Here is a 22,254-nt window from a genome sequence, read left to right as displayed (position 1 = left end):
GTATAGGTACTTCTCCAAAATATGACTTTGGTAAAAGTCCAAGTCACTGACTGAAATGTTACTTGAGTTAAAGTCTTAAAGTATCTGAAACTTCTTGTACTCAAGTATGGAAATTACTGTAAAAATGGATGAACTCAAGTAATGTAATGAAAAGTACAAGTAAAAAGTAAAACAAGGCAAATGCAGTTTGAATGACATTTTTTATATTTTGGTAAACTTGTCAAATACACTTAAAATTATGTACCCAACCAAGTGCAGGCAAAATTAAACCTGCTAATAGATATACCTGCAGGCATCATTTAGTTAAGAAAATTAGGTGCTTTACCTATAGCACAAGGTTAACTTAACCTGCTTTACAACTGAACCAGCTTCTTAGTATACCCTCCAGGACAGAAAATACAAAGTTTTTGTAAGCCTCAAGTTTTCCCTTCAAGTAAGGTCAGTGCTGAAAATGAGAAAAATAAATAGTACAGAAAATGCAGCCAACATGAAGAAAAAGAGCTGTTACGATTACTCTACTTCACAAATCAGTGAATCAGTCAATCCTACAGTCAGTAGGTGGTGCACACAACTGGTCATTATGCAAAAGAAAAAAAGAATTGGGAGGGAAATGCAGCTTATTGGCATCTGTAAACCTGGTTTTGAACTTGCATGCCTTTCCTATATTCGTTAAATTTAGTCTAAATTGCTATGGCTTCTATCCCCCTTGAACAGAGGAGTCTAGGTAGCCTGATACAGTCAACATTAGGCCTAAGCTAAATACACCACATGTGGAACTGAAACAATGCCAAACAAAGTTCATTTATGGTCAACGTTTCACAATACAGTAGTGTCTAGTGACCAAGCTATAGTTACTGAAACAGGAGGATTATAACCATTTCATAAGACGTTACCTCGATGTGTTTCTTCAAGTTGGACGGGGAGTTTTTGTAAGATAGAATTTCCACATCTTCGGGCAGGAATAACATAAACTGCATGCGGTACGACGAATCTTTAACACCCACGAAAGAGTATATTGTGTTTAAATAAGGCCATGGGCTCTCATCACCAGCTGGTGGTTCCCCTGGAGCCGTGTCCGACGTAGTTGCAGTCGTTGTGGTCTCCGTCTCCTCCTCCATGTGGCTGCTGCTGATTGCGAGACTTGCTTTGTGTTTAATGGGAGAAGCGAAACAGGTGTATCCTATTGGTGGTGATGAACCAGCCCAGGCAAGCAGGCTACCGACTTTGTTCGGTAGCCTGCTTGCTACTTGCTAATCAGTAGGTGGGGTCAAAACACTTTGTTTCTCTCTCTCGCTTTTTTGTAACGAGTAACTAAACCACACATTGAAAATGTATCGGAGTAAAAGTATGCAATTAAGTTCGGAAATATAGTGAAGTAAAAGTGAAAGTTATCAAAAATTTTCATACTCGAGGAAAGTATGAAGTACTCCAAAATATACTTAAGTAAAGTAGTGAAGTGTTTTTACTTCGTTACTATACAACACTGGGATCTGCAACCTGAATCTGCTTTTCCATAGATGGACAAACATTCTTATATACAGAAAAAAGGCCAACAGCCACATAACATTCAGATAAAAATAAGGGTAATGCAATTTCCAAGTATGATTTTCAAATAAAGTTGAGGTTAATGTCTCATTTTCATGAGTCATTTACCTGAACTTCTACCTTGATAATAAACTGGTTTTAGTCAAATGTTCTTCAAATGACTGAAAATGCATAGTGTTGAGTAGATTTTATTTTAATTTCCGGGGCAGCAGACCCCACTAGGACTGTGTCACTCCACAGCTGCATGTGTCTCATTAATGTTAGCAGATGTTGGCAGGTATGATGTGGTCTTGTGATTCTGTTTCAAACAGAGTTTATACACCTCTGGAAAAAATGAAAAGTTTCTCTGATTTTACTCTTTATAGGTATATGTTTGAGTAAAATGAACATTGTTCTTTTATTCTATGAATTACTGACATGTCTCTTAATTTTGTTTGTGAATGTATGTAAATAAGCAGTTAGATTTAGAAAACCGCACCAACAAATATCTTTTCATGGGTCTTAGACCTGCTGGGGGCTAAGCACCCCTAAATGTCAGATCCTAGAATCGCCCCTGACAGATATGCTATTTTATTTATATAATTATAAGTAATTTCCACTATCAGTAATGTTTGGCCCAACAAACATCACTTGTTCATGTTTAGTAGTTAGGTCATGTGTAGGAGGATTGGCAGTTTTTTCTCGCTTTAATAGATTTAAAAAAAAAAATGCCAATAGACAAATTACTTTATGTGCATTAAAATATCTGAACATAACATCCCAATGGCAGTATTCGGCATAATTTCATTTCCTGAACATAAACCATGTTTTAAACAGACAAACCCAGGATGTTGCGTTTAGGTGAGAAGGAGCTCAGAAAACGACGCTCTAGGCAGGCTTATTCCTTTTTTTAATTTATCACCATGGAAACTGGGTTCATCACCAGGGAACATTCCAGCACTCTGGTCCGGATGAAAGATTTCAGCAAACTGACACGGAGTCAAGTTCCTGAAAGGAAAGCGGACAGAGAGGGATTCGCTTGCGCCTGCTGAGAGGAGACTGCTGGGGATAGAGGGGTTCAGTTAGCCCACGCCCGTCAGACTCTTCCTCTTCAATCTTCTGTGTCTGTTTTTTTTTTTTTTAAACAACTCCTTATCTGTCCACGCTGGTCTCTGCCAGCCGGTTGTTCATGATGCCCAGGGCGCCCACCCCTCCTGAGAAGCCGTTCTGATGCGAGCAGGAGCCGCCGGACTGCCGCGGGTGTCCGACCGCCATCTCCGACAGCTGCTTCTGCATGATGGCCAAGTTCACCTGTGGGGGAGGAGAAACTGGTCAGCACGGGAGGGGAAGAAAAAAAAAAGAAGCTTGCTTCCTATGTACAGAGGCTGCAACATCCTCCTGTTAAAGCTTCAGTATGTAACTTTTACAAAAATACGTTTTGTTTTTTATCCCCCCCACCCATATTTATTAAAACTGTGAGCATGGACGTTGTGAGACAGGTAATCTCTGAGCTACAGTTGAGGTCGGAAAAAAATTCAACCAATCAGAGGCAGGAGGAGGGCTTTGGCGCTGTCAATCAACCTCGTGTATGCTAACTCGTGTGCTAATGGCGGAGAAACAACTTACCGTTACAGAGAAACCGCTTATCTGCCGTCATCGAGGGCTATGCTAACTAGCTAACTAGTGTTAGCAGACTACATTATGGTGAGCCAGATATTGATTAGCAAAGAGGAAACAGGAAGGGTGTGAGAGAGTGATTGACAGTGCTAAGACCCTCCTCCTGGCTCTCATTGGTTGTTCTGACTGACTGGTGTATTTCTGCAGTTAGTACTGGGAGAAGGCAGCGGAGCGTGATTTTCTCAGATTATCTGATAATATATTATACTCTTCAACCCAATAATTTTAACAATAATGTAAAAAATATATTTTTAAAAATAAAAGTTACCCACTTCATCTTTAAACCTGCAGAAGCAAGTGTTGACACATAGCACGTCCTGTTCTCACATAAGATATGTAAAGTACGCAGATATTTTCTTTGCTTAGGTGCGACGATCTAACTAGACAGGAAGGTGATAAATGCTAAACAAGCGTCAGCAGAGGCAACCAGAAGTTGCGGTTCAACAAGGCAACGTTTCGTAGCTCCACATAGAGAAGAACAAGGCGCTCATTTCTTCCTTACGAATATGTTTAACAGGAGCCGGCAGGATGACCACATGGGGAAAGTCTTTAGTTTGCATTCCACCTGACATTTACATTTTTTTCCCTGTATGTTTCATAAAAAGTATTTCCGGCAGCGTGACATTTGTTGCAGGCGCTTATGCTCTGCTTGGAATTTCAATAATAATAATAATGAAAAAAGGTGAGCAAAGAAGATAACTTAGCTTTTTCTTTTCTTTCTTGGCTTTACCTGGCTAGGCTAGATTTAATAAGGTACACATGCACTGCTTACACTTCATTATAGTCTGATACACCCATATTTATCTTATTGTAAAATAATTTGCCCACAACTTTGCATAAAATTGTAAGTATTCGAAAAGGTTTTGTTAGAATTGTAATCATCCTTCTGCTCATCTGTTTAAGGATCTACGTATTCTTACTACCAATTTGTATTTTTATGGAATTTATGAAAGTGAAAAAGACTTGAGTGATATTTAGGAAAATATCCTAAATATTTTCCTAAACACCAGCAGAAGTCAATTTTCTTCTCTGCTGCAGGAGGAGCTAAGCTTTGGGGTGACGTTTAGCCCCTGGTCTGCGAACTAGCTTAAACGGTATTGAAAATGATACTTAATTAAAGAATTGTGATGAAAATGAAACTTTGTCCACACACAAAACACTAAGAGTAGAACAAAACGAACACACTCTTCCCCACCGGCATCATAAGGGAAACTGGGCAGAGTTGATGGAGCTAAGTAAAGGGGAATCCATTAGGCAGGGTGATGGTGTAAATAGAAGTAGACCAAACAGAGACACGTTTGAACGGTTCTCTGTGAATCAGTTTTTGGTCGCTACACATTGCCTGAAAAAACTACGGAGAAGAAGAACCGGCCGGCTTTTCATAACTTAACAGCAGCAACGTATGACTCAAAATACAGACTCAATAAAAATGTATGACACACTGTTTAGGTTTAGTATTTTTTTTAAAGTGTTGTGTTTGTGTCTATCATAAAAATAAAAAAGAAATACACGGATGGTTTGAGGGTAGCGATGTAACAAAACATGAAAAAGAGGGGTGCTGTGGTGGCGCAGGGGTCAAGCGCAACCCGCATAAGGAGGCCTTAGTCCTCAACGCGGTGTCGCAGGTTCGATTCCTGGCCTGGTGACCTTTGCCGCATGTCTTCCCTCTCTCTCATTACCTACATTCCCGTCATGGCACTTTCAAATAAAGGCCACTAGAGCCAAAAAACATGGAAAAAGGTCAGAGGTATGTATGTATACTTTTGGATGGCTCAAATGCTTCAAGCTGAAATACTACAAAGCATCGCTTCGTACGTAAGTGTTCAAAACACAATATCAGAGAAGGAAAATCAAAAGTGCACAAACTCGTATTTCTTACATCCGAGGGACAAAATCGATGTTATTTTCCTCGATGTAAGCATCTAATGGAAGGGCCTTCACTGAGAATGCGGAAACTTCTTGTATATTTACAGTAACACTGCCTTTCAAAAATAATACAGAGCTTTGGAGACAGAGTGAAACTTAGTTTACATTCAAAATATGAAAACAACTACTGCATCACAACAGATCTATCAACACAGACAAAAGTCATATTTTCTCATTGAGCATCATAAAGATTTTTTATTTATTTTTACTAAAGTAATAGCTCTTTTTTTATTGCTTCGTAAAATATTATCATAAGTCAAGAGCGTCCCCCTGGCTCTGATTGGTTGTTTTTGGAAGGGAGCGGTGCACGACTTCAGACCGTGACAGTGTCTTGGGAAGGAAGTGGAGGAGATTGATCTTTTCACAGATTATCTGTCTCATATTGTACTGACATGACCAGGTGACAGTTTTAACAAATATGAAAAAAAAACAACTTTTTTTATTTTTTATAAGACACTGCAGCTTTAAGTTTTCTTAAGCCTAACATTAGTTAAATATTGGGCTTAAGATATTAAACGTGATGCTTGTATCTCTCAGTACCAAGGAATTAAGCTAAAGAACAACAACATTTTTGTTAGGTCTAGTCAGAAAACGAAGGTGTTGGACAAAAAAACGTCTCTGAATGCTCACGCTGCTTTCAGTTGTCGCTGCTCTCACTAATGACTTTTTGAAAATCAATACGCAGCAAATTGTGTTCGGGGGACGGGTTGGTGGTGCACTGAATGTGTTTTAATTGAGTCTATTCACACGGTTTTAAACAAATATATAATAAGATAAAACATAATAAGAGAAACAACAGCTTTAATGAGACCAGATTTGTTTCTGTGTGGGAGGTGGGCTGATGTGAGCGGGCTTTAATCCCTTCCTGGTAAGCGAGGTTGTTGTTCATCAGAGCCTGCTGTTCCTCTGTTTAAATTAAAGCTAGAGTGACCTTCAAGCATTAACTCGTATTCCATGAGAAAAAGAGATTTTTCTTTTAGAGGTAAAACTTAAATTAGAAATGAACTAGAAAGGAGAAATTCAGCTAAAATGCTGGCAACAGACATGCTAGCTTTCTTTCACCCCGCTAACATTAGCAAACAGCTGTTATCTTTCCAAAAATGTTCACCATCATGCTACAATACTTGGGTTGTTTTGCTGTTGCTCATGCCAGAGTGCGGTAGGGTTATACAGGAGGATAAATAGTCAAAGCACACCAGAAGGTTCAACTGTGAATACCTAAAATAAGACAAAGGGAAAGTTTTGGACTCAACTCTGACCTTAAGAGACCTCCATCCTCAAAACCCCTTCAATATAGCTAGTACAGTGGACCCCTGCCTATTTGCGGCTAAGTATTCGCAGACTCACCTATTCTTCTGTGGAACATAACTCCAAACTATTTGCGGAAATCCGTCGCCGCCTATTGATGAATTTTGTCCGACAGCATTTCAAAAATATTTGAAGGAAAATTCAGCTCAGGAAGTAGAAATACCACAGGAAAATGCTACTTGGCATGTCATTGGCTAGTGTTTGCAAAGCAGCCAATCCAGAAGTCCCATTTATTTTCCTTGCCACTGATTGGCTGTACCCTCAAGAGGGTAAGGAAGACCTTAGATGTTAGTTTAAGTGCTAAGATGGTTTACCCTCTGCACAATAATGCAAATTAAGATACATATAGTATTTTAACTATTAATATAGGCAGTTAGAAACACTTTTAGAGAAGGTCTTAAGTATTTAGCTATTCATGGGGAGCTGTGGTTCCTAATCCTTTGAGACTACCCAGGTTCTACTGTTCAAACCTGCCACATATCTGATTTAAGATTAGCGTGATTCCATTAAAGGCCCAAGACCGGATGTGAGGCATCTTAGGTTGTTCCTGACATAAGGTTTTCACCTTGTTGGCAGCCAAGAAGTCCCTCATGGAGATCATCTCTCCAGACATCCTGCGGCCCGGGTCGGTCTCGCTCTCGTTGATGGCGTCCGTCTCAATGGAGGGGTCCCTGCGGGCACGGAGATGTCCCGGGGCCACCACGTTCCGGCGAGGGTGCCGGTGTGGGTGAGGACCCTTCCTATAGAAGCAGCAGTGGCAAGAGGCTTCCAACCTCCTGAGCAGCCAATTGAGGACCTGCTTGATGACGATGGAGATGACATTGAAAAGGGAGTAGATGCAGCAGACGCCGGTGAGGATGAAGAAAAAGTTTCCGACCCGGTACGCAGCCGTGGCGTGACCCTCGTAGGAGATCCTCTGACTGCTGACCATATCCCCGAACCCAATGGTGCTGAAAGCCACAAAGCAGAAGTAAAGCGAGTCCAAGTAGCCCCAGCCTTCAGCCGCCGAGTACATCAGCGAGGCGCAACAGGACACCAAGATTGCCGCCGCTCCGAGGATGAACATGACGCAGTAAACCGAGGGTTTCCAGCCGGCGAGCGCCTCACGCTTTCCTACTCCGCCCGCCTCGGCTTCGCCCGCCTTCTCGCCGTCAGACGCCCGGCGTCCATTCTGCGGCAGCATGGCCTTGTTGCGGCGCCGTTCATGGAAGGACTTGAGGACAAAGGCGATGACCGTGATGACGCGCTCCAGAAAGAGGTTGAAGAAGAGGATGGTGGCAGCGCAGCCCAGCAGTCCGTAAAACATCAGGAAGATTTTTCCTCCAATGGTGGCGGGAGTGGTCATCCCAAACCCTGACAAACGCACAAAGACATTCAGTAGTGAGTGTTAATCCAGACTACAAGGATTGTACAGCTATCAGTGAGACAAGGGGAGGGGTGGTAGCTTAATTTGAATCTTTGTTTCTCCACAGCATACATAAAAGACTAAAGAGAGAGAGAGCAGAACAAAGAGCATTACTGTCTCTAGACAAACACAATTTTTAAAAAAACCCTCCATTTTCATTCACGCACACGGTCTTGCAAATGAATTGCTGCTCTCCTAGGAAACAAATTGATTACTTGCACATAGCAGAGGAGAAATATAACCACTTCCTGTTGCTTTGTCATTTGAACTAAGCATAAAATCTCTTGGCAATGAAAACAACTACCCAGTTACAATTAGGTATCCTCCAAGTTTTAAATTGGATGCTTCCCTTAATGATTCTGACGAGCACCTAAAACGGCTAATGTGATTGAGTTAAAGCTCGTCTCTTTATTACATGGTGGGATTCCAGTTTTCTGGAACTTATTTGGATTCTGTTAGCTAAATAAAAATATTTGTTTCAGACTTACGGTACTTTGAAAGAATTTCCAAACTCCTTGAACCGTTTCACTGTTTGCCATGTTACAGCCATAAACTTCAGTGTGTTTTCACCGGGACTGAATGCAGCAGAGCAACAAAAGGTAATAGCTGAAGCTGTCTGACTCGTAGATTGAGTCCAAATATGTATGATTTTATCTAAGTAGCAGCTAACAGGTGGCAGATGACGCTCTGGTCAGGTGAGAACCAAAGTGAACGTTTGACCATTGCAGTAATCTGCAGTGGAAAGAGACAGATAACATTTTTGCTAAAACAAGATGTCACATTTCCACACGGTGAAACTCCTCCTTTTTCATCCTAGAACTGAAGGTGGATTACTGCAGTGCATTCTGGGATTGATAGTTTTCCTACCTTTCTCTTTGGTCCCCGTAGGTAGTTCAGTTCGTCATTACTGGATCCCAACAAGATCCAATGCGTCAAAGCATGGTCAGGTGTTAGAATGGCCCACTTAAAGTCCAGACCGATTTTAAATCGAGTCTTTAAAGTTGAAGGAGAACAATAAGCTCAACCTGAGTGAGTTTGAACTTCATCACAAAGAAGAATGGGTGAAAATGTTCAACTTCTAGCTGGTAGAGACACACTCTAAAGACCTGTAGCTCCAGTTACATTGACAGATGACTCTACAAAGTATTTGCTAAGCTATAAAGTACACTGAAGTATATTAACAAGAAACTTTATGTCATATGATTGAGTACTTTTTGCAGTTTTTGCCATCTAACACCTTTGCTGACGTCAACAGGTACAGTAGCTGTGAATGTGTGCGACGCACGAGGCCTTTTCGGGTGGAAAAAGCTAAATTAAATGTTGCGGCCTTTTCTTTTTCTCAGCGTTGAGACGGAAAACAAAAGCTTCAGCCTGACTAATTGGCTGCGCTACACGGTGGCTTCTTGGGGAGCATTTGATTGCCTCTTGATTCAAATTGGTTGTCAAGGTGCTAATTGAGCCAGAGCTTTCTCCCAAACACCACAATAAAGCCGAATGAGCTGGAGTTTATGACTTTGTTTTTCTTCTCTTTGTGTTTCAAGATATCATTTACATGAATGTCACAGGCTATTTGACCCATTTAAGATACGGTGGTGGTAATAATAATATTGCAGTCAGACGGGCATGAAAGGAACTGCATTATGACACGAGTCAGGATGAAACTAGCTGCTGTCGGTGACGGTTTCTGAGTTGTGCTGCTAACGTCCTAACATCCATACCAAAGATTAACCATGGGGCTCATTTCGAGCTTTAACTCTTGTATTTTTCAGGCAGCTATAGATTATTTACAGAGAAATAGCAACAGCCATATATTAAAGACTTGCATGCAGCCACTGGGGTCATAAACTGTTTGAAAACCAATCTTCAAATCAATCGACCGGTTAAAGTTGTGGTTGGGCAGAGGAAAAAAATAATCTGAAATGGTAGAAGTAGGTGATAAAATCAGTGGTCTTAGATCTAGTTGACGGAATATTTTATAGCATAACCAGGACAAAAAGAGCCATACTTAATGGCCATATTTCAGACATATATTCAATCGTAGACTTTGAATATACATCTATGATTCGGATTTAGATACAGATTTTAATTCCTGTTCCAGAGGGCAATTAATTTTACAGCAAGTCACAATAAAAACAACAATTAATACTTAGCTAGAGGGTGTGGCTCTAAATCCTACTGCTTCAACCAATGAAGGATAAAAACACCAGAGTCGTCGATCAAACAGGAAATAAACCAATAATAAACATATAATGCTTTAAAAAAACGCAGTCCCGCTTGAGAGTTAGTTAGAGTTAGTTTTGCTAAATTTAATGCATAGTAGCCCATTGAGCTCCTATTAGTGTAGCATTGGTTAATTTGCATGAGAAATAAATGAAAAAAAATCTTAGATTTTTACTCTTATTAAAATGTCACTACATTGAAACTTAAAGGGGACAGTATTGTGTGTTTTCCAGGCATTTTAAAGTATTATCAGAACTATCTTACCTTCTGGTGTTATAAAAATGCTATATATATCAAATGTGGCTTAAAAGAAATTCTACTTCCTGATTTAACGCCTTGAAATTGGGCCTCTGTCCCTTTAAAAACTCCGGCTCTTTCTGAAACTCCGCCTTCAGGAAGTCATCACAACATGGCTCCACTATTAACCCTTGAACAACATTTTACCAGAGAAGTAGCTCCTATAATGAGCTCAGCTGATAGCAAACACCTGGTGGAACTGCACTAATTGCTGCTGGCTAGTCTGAAGGAGCTGAGTGTGGAAGGTTGCTTGATGAGGAAATAACATTATAACATGATGTAAATCTTTAAAACGTCTATTTTACATAACACTGCCCCTTGAAAAAAACAACACATGGAGTTTATACTGCTGCATGTGTACCACAACTTTTACACATCTTTACCATATTCTTATGGTACAGGTTATTATGAACAACCAGATAACACTTTAGAAAAGATCAACAGTGTTTTAGTTCTTTAAAACTATGCGTAGTATTCTCACAGGCAATCTTTCAGAATAAAACGAATAACAAAATGGTGAACTTCTGTGTGTTTATTTTAGGATAATAACTTGATTAGATCTCCTGTGGAGGAAAGGAAACAGTAGCGCCTTAGTTCCTTGTGACTCATCGCCTTTGTTTACCATGTTCTCAAAAAGCCCTTGCTGTTATTTTAATCTGCAACAAAAACAGAAGTCGAAAATATCACTAGATAAATAGACTTGTTTTAATAAGTCATGGTTGCAGCAACAACCTCTGCACAGCTAATCACTTTCCTGTTTCATGCTTGCGACTTCACAAACCGACGTGTTTGTTGCAAGGTTGGAAATGAAAATAACAAAGTCTGACAATAGATATGATTCAAATCCGAATATTGAAATGGAGCCGTGAAAGTGGATTGCTCATGACAAAGACACAGTGTGCTTTTTACTCGGCGCAGTCTCACTCCAATATTTAGAATCCATGGCAAACAACTCCGGTGGAGTCCCGAGCCGCATTGTTATATCGCCGATCTGAAGTTGGAAACAGGAAGGAAAAGGTCAAAGCAACAAACTCAGGCTGAATGTTTGCTGATGAGACTGACGCAACTGAAACCTTCCAGTCTTAACTTACTCCTTAAATAACTTGCATATGTTATTTTTTATTATGTACACAGACGAATTAATCGACTGGCACATTTATCGACGCATCCCAACTTAAGACACAAAACAAGGTGCTCTGGTGTTCCATTCGTGGTCCTTACTAATGTGGGAATTTTCATCTACATAAGATTTTCAGAAGCTTGGCAAAATACATGGCTTTTTATGTTTGTTTGTGTTTTTCTTTTCTAGAGAATTCATGGACTGGAAATGGGTTCTGGTCGCCAGTGTGTCCTGCTGGTTGTCATTTGAAATGGTCTTCAGTAGACAACGGGTGGATGAATTCCATATCACCTCAACTAAATTGGCAGCGAATGGGGATAACATTGTTTCCAAACCAGATAATTCTCCATTAAAATGTGGAAAGGTAGAGAGGTAGAGAGGAAATGCATGGGCATTAAGAGATGCTCTGTGCACTAATGATACCGTCACAATGCAGCACTCTGCTACTGTATAGCACATCAGCCTGTCATGATGCATGCAGTGCTTTTAGAGAAGATCCAATATGACAGTTTATTTTGAAAAGGCTTTATCAAAGTAACAAAGTGAGAATGGTACGTGGAATTAAAGAGTAGACGAAGGAACAATGAATAAAAGATAAAATTGACCACTCTGCCGTCACATACTGAGCGCCTCGTTACTTTCACTGTCTGAGCCCCACAAGCATTTTGTTCTGTGTTCACACATAGAACATCTTTTTTATTTTTTTTAACTGAGAACTTAATGTAAATGCTTCATACACTTCCTCGTGAAAGTATTCCCAAAGCACTTTCAGATTTTGTCACATTAAAACCTCATATTTCAACTTATTTTGCTGGGATTTTGTGTGATTAGAACAACATGCATTATCAGGGCATAATTCTGAAGTAAAAGCGTCACATATAAAGGGTGTGGCAGCCAGTGGTGCACAGATTGCAGTTTTCTGGCTGGATCGCCGATTACCGATCTTTTAAAAAGCCTAACCTGCCGATTCTGATTTTGGCCGATACCAATTTTTTATATACAGTATATATTTTTTGTCTGAAATGTCGCTAAATATAGCAGTAAAGTAACTGAATTGGCAACAGTGGGGTGACTGTTGTTGACTGTAAACGTGCAGATATGACCTGGTGGGCCGGTCCGTCAGTCAAACCTCTCTGACGGGAGAGCAGAAGAGGACAGATGTTGATTTTTAGACCTTTGCAGACGAAGATAAGAACGGTGGATAAGATCCGCTTCACATGTAAAAATCGGCCGCTCACCGATATTCCAATAATTAAGGAAATCGTCCGGCCGATAAATCGGTGGCAGCACCTCTTCACTGTGATATCACTAAATAAAATCCAGTGCATCCAGTTGCTTTTCAGTCACGTAATTAACCAGAAGCCTCCATCTCATTTAATACAGTTGGAAACCTAAACCATAAATATTAGAGATGCACGATATTGGATCTTTGTTCGATATTTGGTACGCCTATATACTAAAACTAATTTAGCCTATAACCAATACCAATACTGATATTTCTCCAAAGCTTGTAGAATGGACCGCTGGTGAGTTTTTTTTTTGTCTCCCTGGTTAACCGCTCTCTTACTTTCTCTTTGGCCACCATGAACTCATCGTAATGGTCGGCACGGCGGTTCTTGAGATGGTTAATCAACTTTGTTGTCTCTCCTCCTCCTATCACCGATGCTGAGCAGTCGAGGCAAATAGCGGTTCTGCTATCAGTTTCCGACATCTTAAAGAACTTCCACACTGCTGACATTTTCACTTGGTCCTGCTCTCCCACCGTGATCAGATTAGTTTGGTGTCATAACGTTGTGCTGTGCTGCAGGCATCATTGTCACTGGTTTGTCATATAAAAACAGCACCTTGTATATCGATGAATTATTTTGACCTGAATAGCCAATGTTTGGTATTAAAATTTTCCGCCAACGTCAGCCGATGCTAATATCATGCTGATAATGTCGTAGTAAATACAATACGCTGCCACCACCATGTTACGGGATGGAGACTGTTGGAACATTTTAAAATGTACCGTAAGCCAAATTTGGACTTCTTGGTATACGTTCAAAACCCAAAGTAGATGCTTTTCTGAAGAGTGAATATGTGAGCTTGTCAAAGTTGATAGAAGTCACAGATAGCTGAATAAAGCACCAATCATGACGAAGACCAAGGCTGCGACGGTTTGGGCCGGTGCATCTCCATCTCCATCCCTTTCCGATGGGGCTGTAAAGGCAACGCATGAACAAGTTTGAGGACTTAATCCAGGGGTCTCAAACTCCAGTCCTCGAGGGCCGCAGACCTACAGTTTTTAGATGTGCCACAGGTACAAAACACTGGAATGAAATGGCTTAATCACCTCCTCCTTGTGTAGATCAGTTCTCAGAGCCTTGCTAATGACCTAATTATTCTATTCAGGTGTGGTTCAGCAAAGGCACATCTAACAGTTGCAGGACTGCGGCCCTCGAGGACTGGAGTTTGAGACCCCTGGCTTAATCGATGAACTCGTCAGAGAATGATTATTTCCACATTTTAAGCAACATGAATCTGTGGGGTTCACACCGTGTGACGCAAAATGTCTCTGAAGAAATTGTGATGACTTTATGGATTTCTCCCTCATACACGCCCTGAGCCTGCTATCAATCAGAGGCCCTGCCACGTCGTCTGACGCTGACCGTAAATTTGTTTCAACCATGGCGCTGGAGCGAAATGGAGACACAAATCTGAGGAGAGGTTGTGACAACACAGGATCAATAGTGGCAGTCATGTTGGGTTGAGCATATCTGAAGGACTTTAGGGCTTTGTCTCCGTCTCACACCGACACCAGCGAACCCAGGACCCTGACGGAGGCTGGTGGTTCTGAGAATTTTACACAAATACGTCATTTTTCCATCTCGTTGTACCTCAATCTTGTTGTAATCTGTTGATGACAATGACAATAAATCTTATCTTATCTTATCTTCCTTTGTTCGCTGCTACTGAGCTATTGAAGGGGATTTCATGGATGGACAGAAATGACGAAACTTTTTCTTTTCTTCATTTTGAATTCAGGTAGAAATTTAGTTCCGGGATAACGACGGTGTTTGTAAAAGGAAAAGTGTGAAAGAATAGAACTCAAAGGATGATGCGTATAGTTAGAAAACTGCACTGTGCTATTCTAGATTACACTAATTCACTACCTTGTACAATACTGTAGAGCTGAAACAATTTACCAGATTAATCGTGATACAATATAATTGACCTGACAGCAGATACTTCGTCACACATACTTGTTTGAAGCAGCAAAACGAGCTTCTTCTTAACCGAAGTGCCAAAAACAATCTGCCTTCAACCTGCAGTATTTTATTTATAAAGTGTAAAAGAAAAGAAATATTTTTTTACTTTTTTTTTTTAAAATCAAAGTTGCACAATTTGGATGGAAATCAGAAACACATTCTCCGACAAGACTTTTCTCTTTTTGGCCGCATCTATTTTTGTAAATCTTAACTCTGTTGAACACAAAAGTTGCTTCTGGTTTCGTCTTCTTCACTTAGACTTTGTTGCCAAGCAATGCGGCTAAATGCAGTTCAGACAAATTCTCATTCTGCGTCCATTTTACTTCATGCAGTAAAGGCGACTGTTAGTGTGCCTCATACTGAAGCACATTGATGATATTACAAAAACAAGAAAACAAAAGAGAAATTGGTCTGTTTTTTGTTTTTTTAAATGGTAAATGTTTCATTCGGTTTCCCTTACAGTCTTTACAGTCCGCACCCAGAACTCTGAATACAAATGCCTCCATACTTCTGTACATGTGCACCTATTTATAGATCTGTGTGGCCGTCAATTACCGACTGTAATATCCAAAGAGAAGATTTAATAACTTGTTCACAATGCGTTCATTCTGTGGCCGTCTTTGATCCACGTTCCTCTTTTCGAGTAACCTGAGAAATTTCCATAACTCTCTCGATGTCAAATAGTCGAGCAGACCGTTCCTGTTTTTAGGGCTGTTTGGGTCCATCTGAAACACCAACCCTTCTATATTTAGAATCAAGTCGTTCCAATTTACATGTCGTTTAGCTGCCGGGGTGATAACGCCCCTACAATAAGCACTAGTGATGGCACTTATTGTCCACTGTTGCTGTGTGCTGAGGAGAGATAGCGCTGTGCACCGGAGGCCGACTCTTCCCTGTCCCTGGAGAGTTGAGCAACACGTTTTGTGAAAATAAAATAAAATAAAAGCTATTCTGTGGAGAGCGCATTGAAAAACTTTGATTTTGTGAATTCTGCGTTTTTTCTATGTCAGGCTTTTTTTTTTTTTGTCCAAAGCTTGAAATTACGACTGAGCAATGAGTGTTTTTGCGATACAAAATAACCAAATTGCTTTATAAATTTCAGATCCAGAAATATTTGATTAATCAGACAGGGAATCGACATGTTACTGTAACTCGTATTAGCCCAGGTTTTTAAATGCTGATTGCTGTGGGCAGGAAGGATCTCCTCTAGCAGTCTGTACTACAGCGACTCTTGAAGAACCCTCTGACTGAATGCAACTATCTTACAAAGTCTGAAAATCTGGAAAGTGCGGTGCGTATTTGAATCCGTTTTGCGGCCTTAAGCAGGTTTTCCATCCTCCCATGTTCCCATCAGCCAGGCTGAGAAAAGCCTCCCCACAGCATGACGCTGCCACCACCACGTTACGGGATGGAGACTGTTGGAACAGGAGCAGACTCTGTCTTTGTACTTTGGTTTCCACGTACAAATTACATCTAAGCATAATCTGACTGTTCCCTCCTCTTTTCAACGTCAAACCTGATACTTTACTTTGACTGGACTTTAATCATTTTATTCCAACGGTTGTATTTCTACAACGTTATGGCAATGAGTATATTATTTACAAACCTCCCACTATTAATGTTTTCTAATCCAGAACACATTTTATGGGTAGTAATTGTTCTTTTGCTGCATAGAGCAATATACAACAGAACACAGGCCTTGCAAAATTTATGCACCTATATCTTCCCATGTGTTATTTGCTAATTGCTAAAAAAAAAAAGGGTTCAGAAAAATCCTCCCATTCCTACACTGTAAAAAATGTCGCTGTAGAATTTACAGTAACTTACTGGCAGCAGGGTTGCCAGCCAGTTACTGTGATTTTTACGGTAAAGAAATTACAGTAACTTTACGGTAATTGTTTACAGTAGCCTTACTGTAATTCTATTACAGTTTTACTGTAATTTTTATTACTATCTTACTGTAATTTGATTAGTGTTACTGTAATTTCTTTAAAATAGCACAGTAATTATATAACATGGTTACTGTGATTTCATCACATTTTTACCAAAATAAAATTACATTAAATTAAATTGTAGTAGAATTACAAAAAGTTTTAATTTTACAGTAGTTCATAAAACTGCATACTTTGCTAGCTTTTAAAAGTTTAAATGTGAACTTGCAACATAATTTACCAAACTCTCAAAAACTGTTTTGCTTTTCTAATTTAAAAAATATACATGTATATTTTAAAATTGCTTTATTTTACTGTCAATTTAACTGTACATTAAAAGTTTACAGTACAGCCGTAAATTTCCGTACACGATCCAGCAGTCCAGTCACGTCCCATATACTTTCCATAGGCATTTCAGATCACAGTAAAGAGCTGTATTTTCAAAACCCAGCCACCTTACTGTATTTTCATGCTGTAGTTTTTACAGCCATTTGTTTCAGTGTATATTATTGCAGAGAGTTGATAAATGTGTGAACAGAATCCAAACTATAACTTTTTTTCAAAAATTTATAGTTTTTAGTCATTTCCCCCCTGTATCTACATGGAGAACACTGTTTTTCGGGGGTGGGGGGATGACGAAGAGGTTTAAATACGTTCCACAGTGAAAATTTTGCCCTCTCATTCTAATGTGGACAGCAAAAACCCATAAAAAAACCAAAACTCTTATATACTGTATATTAGCCCAACATCTAATCTGATCTATAACCCTAAACGAGTCATACATAACAACAATCGCATATTATCTACTCAGCATCGCACCACTTCTGGTTTGGGGGGAGTAAATACTGGTCTGGGCCGTTCTCTGCGTTTCCATGTGGACGAAAAGATTTCTGGAAACGGTGTGGAACTTGGTGTTTTTGAAATCTGTTGTAGAAAAAAAAAATGCATTCCTTTGTGGACTGTGCCGGGAGGGGAGGCGGGTGAATCTTTCTTTACAGGGAATGAATTATTCATCAGAGCATGTATGAACATTAGATTGAGTGAAGTTGCACAAAAAAGATCAGTAACGCTGCAGTTTCTAACAACTTTTATTGCTAATTACTGAAGTTAGCATTGGCTAGCTGTAACAGAAACGTCTACATATGTAATTTCTACATTGTAAATTTTTATAACTAGTGTGAAAGCCTTCCAACTGATCGCAACGTACTTATTGTACTGTGGCAGAAAAAGGTTCAAATGTAAAAAAAAAAAAAAAGGAATACGTACGGAAGCAGTTCTGTTATACGGTTAGCTTTCCTGTTAGCTAACGCTCCTTGTTGCTCCTCTTCAGAGCTACCGTTTTAATGTCAGTTATTATTACTGTAACAATCTGAGGTAGGTTATAATGCTTGAAACGTTTCCATAAAACACATTTTAAAAACATTTATTTTAAGCTTTCACCATTTCAACACCAAACTATATGCTACAAAGCTAATGCTAACAGGCAGAGTACGCCCTCTGACACCAGTCGGACATCTGTAGGTCTGAACTTTATGTAGTTTGTTCAATGTATATAACACTATACAATGAAAACAATCGTTTTATGTAAAAAAAAAAATAAAAGGTGAGATTATTATGTTTATTTAAGTGTGTGAGAATGCTTCTGACTGACAGTTTAACCTGCATAATCTGGTCAGTGATAGTCACCCTATCAGCCAGACATCAGATTCAGAAATACAGAAGATATACGGTAGCAGGCATTCAGAAATAAACATTCGATACCAGTCCTGGATCAGATCAGCCCCATCTCTGCTGAGACCAAATTCCCACTTAATGCCTTACACTAAGCTTTGGAAACCTCACAGTAGGAGAAGCAGCGTATTTACCAAAAGCACAAAAAAAAATCCCAGATATTGTTATTTTCTGACAAACTTGACAGTTTGACACGTAGTCAAGATGCTTCAGAGCTGTCAATTTATGTCGGATTGATTGTTAATCATTGAATTACTCGTGTATGTTTTAATACTTTTGCTGCATTTAATGACACAAGAATTAATTTATGAGACTGACTTTTCATTTCCAAGTCACTGTCAGCTGTGCCAGGCTTGCTCCTCCCCAGTAATGTGACGAGAAAAGTTAAAAAAATACATTTGCAGCACAACTTTGTCAACGAATGAATGACACAGCTCCCTGCTCGGGGAGGCACAGCAAGCGGGGGTGGCACAAGATTTCCACAACATCAGTTGCGCCTTACATGCCAAAAGTGAGTATTTCATTATGTCAACAGGAAATTTGCACCAGGTAACATGTAAATAACGAGGAACAAACTAAAACACAAATTAAAGGAATGTTTTACTGTTTTTGAACAAGTCTGTGCTGCATGCTATAGCTAAAAATCTGAGTTGCTTCAACTACTTAAACTTCAGCCGAGTCATTTTTATACCTGTAACAACAATTAATTTTGCAATAAAAGTTATTGCGATAAACGATGATGTTGTTGTTTGGAGACCGTTCTCAAGTAAAAATAATGCTAGTGGCAGAATATTGCTCAAAGATCAATAAACTTACAATTTTAATTAACATTTATCACTGAAACTGGAAGACATTTTAAATGGCAAGGCCAGGCAACTTTACTTATATAGCACCTTTCAGCCATAGACAATTCCAAGTGTTTGCACAAGAAAATTTAAAACAAAGTCAAGCAGATTAAAAATAAACAAAATAAACATTAAAATTTTGAATATAGTGAATGAATAGAATTTAAAAAATTTAAGAATAGGTCATGTCAAATGAGGTTTTTAATCTTGTTTTAAGGTAGGGGCAGTCTTACAATGAGCAGGAAGCTTATTAATATCTAAAATAAATAAGCAACAGAAACAACAAATAATTTTTTTATGACGTTTTATTCTGTAAACAAAATCGTTCTTAAAAAAAGGCTAGTTGAGACCAAAGTACCATGATTGAAGAGTTGAGAGAGAGAGAGAGAAACGGTTAACCATTTAAATGGAAATTATTAATTTATCATGCGATTGATCGATTAATTGCTTATTGCGACAGGTCTGCATCTACGGTGAAAATGCTGTTGGTTGTGCAGTTCTGAAGGGATACGAACAGATTTTTCTCTTTGCTTCTCTGCTGGCTCAATCCATGAACAGAAACGAGAGAGAGAGAAAATATTACTTTTTTTCCCCCTTTTCTTTTTTCCATATTTACATTTTGAATTTAGAGGAGACGGCACATTTCACAGTTGGGATAAGTTTGTGCTTATCCCAAGAAGAAAAAGAAAAAGAGTGAAAAACAAACATCGACCAAAAAGACGGTTCGGTCAACGCGTTTGACCTGAAACGACCGGCCGGTGCGTGACAGGTTGCTGCAAAACCTCACCAATTGTCGACACCACGGTCCCCACGAAGTAAAACGCTCCCGTGAAGTCCCACCGGGGTCTGACCGTGTCCACGCGGATGCCCGCCACGTTCGCCTCCTCGTAGCTCCTCAGGAAGTCGCGCAGGTCCCTCCTGCTCAGGTTGTGCTTCTGGGAGAAGTGCTCGAACCTCTGCGCCCAGCGCGCCTTCGCCTCCCGCTCCTTGGGCTGCTCCAGCGCCGAGAAGACGGCGGCGCCGCACAGCAGGTAGAGGACGATGAAGAGCGCCAGCAGCAAGAACCGCGCGTTGTCCTCGTTAATGGGGCCGGAGGAGCCGCAGCAGCAGCCGCTCCTGCATGCCATTATGTTGCCGTTGTCACCGCGGCGAAGGAGCGGCGGCGGCGGCGGCTGTGGGGGACCGTACGCGCTCCACGGAGGAGACGGAAAAGTCCATCGCGGTGGACTTTCATTGTGTTTCTGGCAACAACCGGTTCCAAAAAAAAAAAAAAAAAAAAAAAAAAAAAAAGTCAAACAAGCGAGATGTTTGTAGCAGTTCCAGAGGCTGGATCTGATCAGAATTAGAAAATGTTAGAAGATATGAGAGAAACAACCTCTACTTGCAGCGCGTCGTGCTGTTGTGCTCTGGTTTTTTTCTTCTTCTACTGATGCGTCTCCAAAGCTGTCCCCGCCCCGGAGCGCGTCTTTTACGCACCAGAGTCTGATCACCTACTGCTCAGCTGGCGCGCGCGAGAGAGAAGATAATGAGCCTGAACGCAACACCTCCGTCATGTTCGACCCGAGCCAAACTTTTGGAGGTTTGATTCCGACATTATAGAGCGTGTTTGGGATCAATAACACTTGACCTTTGCGGCGCTCAGATGGTGGGGGAGGGAGCGGCGCGTGGAGGGAGCCACGCGACCGCCGCATCTTCACCCCGGGACCGCGTGAGCAAATGTCACCGCGGAAATAAATTATTCAGGGTCAGAGAGAGGCACCCAAAGAGCTATTTCTGGAAACATGGACGATCTGACTAAACAGCCAGGAGCCAACGGACTTATGGATAACAAGTTCTACCTCAGGTTATGGGTTGAAATTTGAAGTCCTTAAGTTGTGGGAGTTGTTGTAACACTGCAAAACCACAAAATCTTACCAAGTTATTTTGGTTTAGTTTCTTGTGCAAATATCTTAATAAGACAAAACTAACTTATAAGTAACTTTTCAGCGAGATAGAAGACAATCATTTCTTAATTTTGACGAAAAAGTACTTGTTTCACTGGCAGATTATTTCACTTATAAAATAGGAAAAATGTCTCGTTATAAAGCATATTTTCATCGTTATCGACTCAAAACAAGCCTCTATATTTTGCTAAGAAGTTACTTATAAGTTAGTTTTGTCTTAAGATATTTGCACAAGAAACCAAACCAAAATAACTTGGTAGGAGTTTGTGTTTTTGTCGTGAATAACAAAAAGTGACAATTGCCAAAGTACTTTTTCCATATCTTATGAAACCAACTTAAACGTCAGTGTACTTTCTTTTCTTTTTTTTACGGCATATTAGTGACCAACACAAAGTAAGACATAATTGTGACATGGACACAAAAATAAAACTCGGTTTTCGTTCAAGAATAAATTTTGTTTAGAGATAAAAATCTTAAACTTGTAGCATGGATTTGTGTTTATCACTCCTGATTCAGAGTCACAACTCAACTCAGATTGGCAATTAGTCGATTCCTTACAGCGGCAGTGTACGCTATGTATCAGACTTCCCTATGTTGCATTCCAGTAATCATCTTCCCAGGATTTGAGCATCTCTTGTCAGATCCTTCTTCTGAAATGCCTGGTGCAACAGCACAAAGTTGATCTGCTTGTTTTAGTAAAAAAGGAAGAACAAAAACATACGTTCCTTCTGGTCTACAATCATGTGATGCTTTGTGTTGTTCTGTCACATAAATTCCCAACAAAATACGCCTAAGATTGTGCTTCTGACGTGGAAAAAAAACCAAACAGGAAGACGCACAAGGATTAGAAATTCTGTAGAATATGAATCGAAAAAAATCAACAAAAAAAAGTTTTTTGTGTGTTGGAATTCCAGACTTATAAAGAAACATTTATATTTGTGTTTGTCTCAATAAATTGCGTGAGTCGTCAGAAGCCTTTTGACATAGGCCAATCAACGGAGGAGACGAAGGCTAATCGTTTATGTCGGCAGTATGTCCGTTTCCATGGCACTCGAGGAAATTAAGACATTTTGCAA

The 22,254-nt window shown here is 40.0% G+C and overlaps 1 protein-coding gene across 1 annotated transcript; it reads right to left on the bottom strand.

The window, feature by feature from the left end:
- Positions 1-2,417: 2,417 nt before the first annotated feature.
- On the bottom strand, positions 2,418-20,876 carry kcnk13b (potassium channel, subfamily K, member 13b). The gene is made up of 3 exons (XM_028039531.1): positions 20,023-20,876; positions 7,001-7,788; positions 2,418-2,835 (listed from the first exon to the last, which is right to left on the bottom strand). The coding sequence occupies exons 1-3, from the start codon at positions 20,360-20,362 to the stop codon at positions 2,677-2,679; spliced, it is 1,287 nt and encodes a 428-aa protein (XP_027895332.1). The 5' UTR covers positions 20,363-20,876; the 3' UTR covers positions 2,418-2,676.
- Positions 20,877-22,254: the final 1,378 nt, after the last annotated feature.

The sequence above is a fragment of the Xiphophorus couchianus genome, chromosome 15, assembly GCF_001444195.1.
Source record: "Xiphophorus couchianus chromosome 15, X_couchianus-1.0, whole genome shotgun sequence".
Taxonomy (NCBI): Eukaryota; Metazoa; Chordata; class Actinopteri; order Cyprinodontiformes; family Poeciliidae; genus Xiphophorus; species Xiphophorus couchianus.
This window is presented reverse-complemented; position numbering and strand designations above follow the sequence as displayed.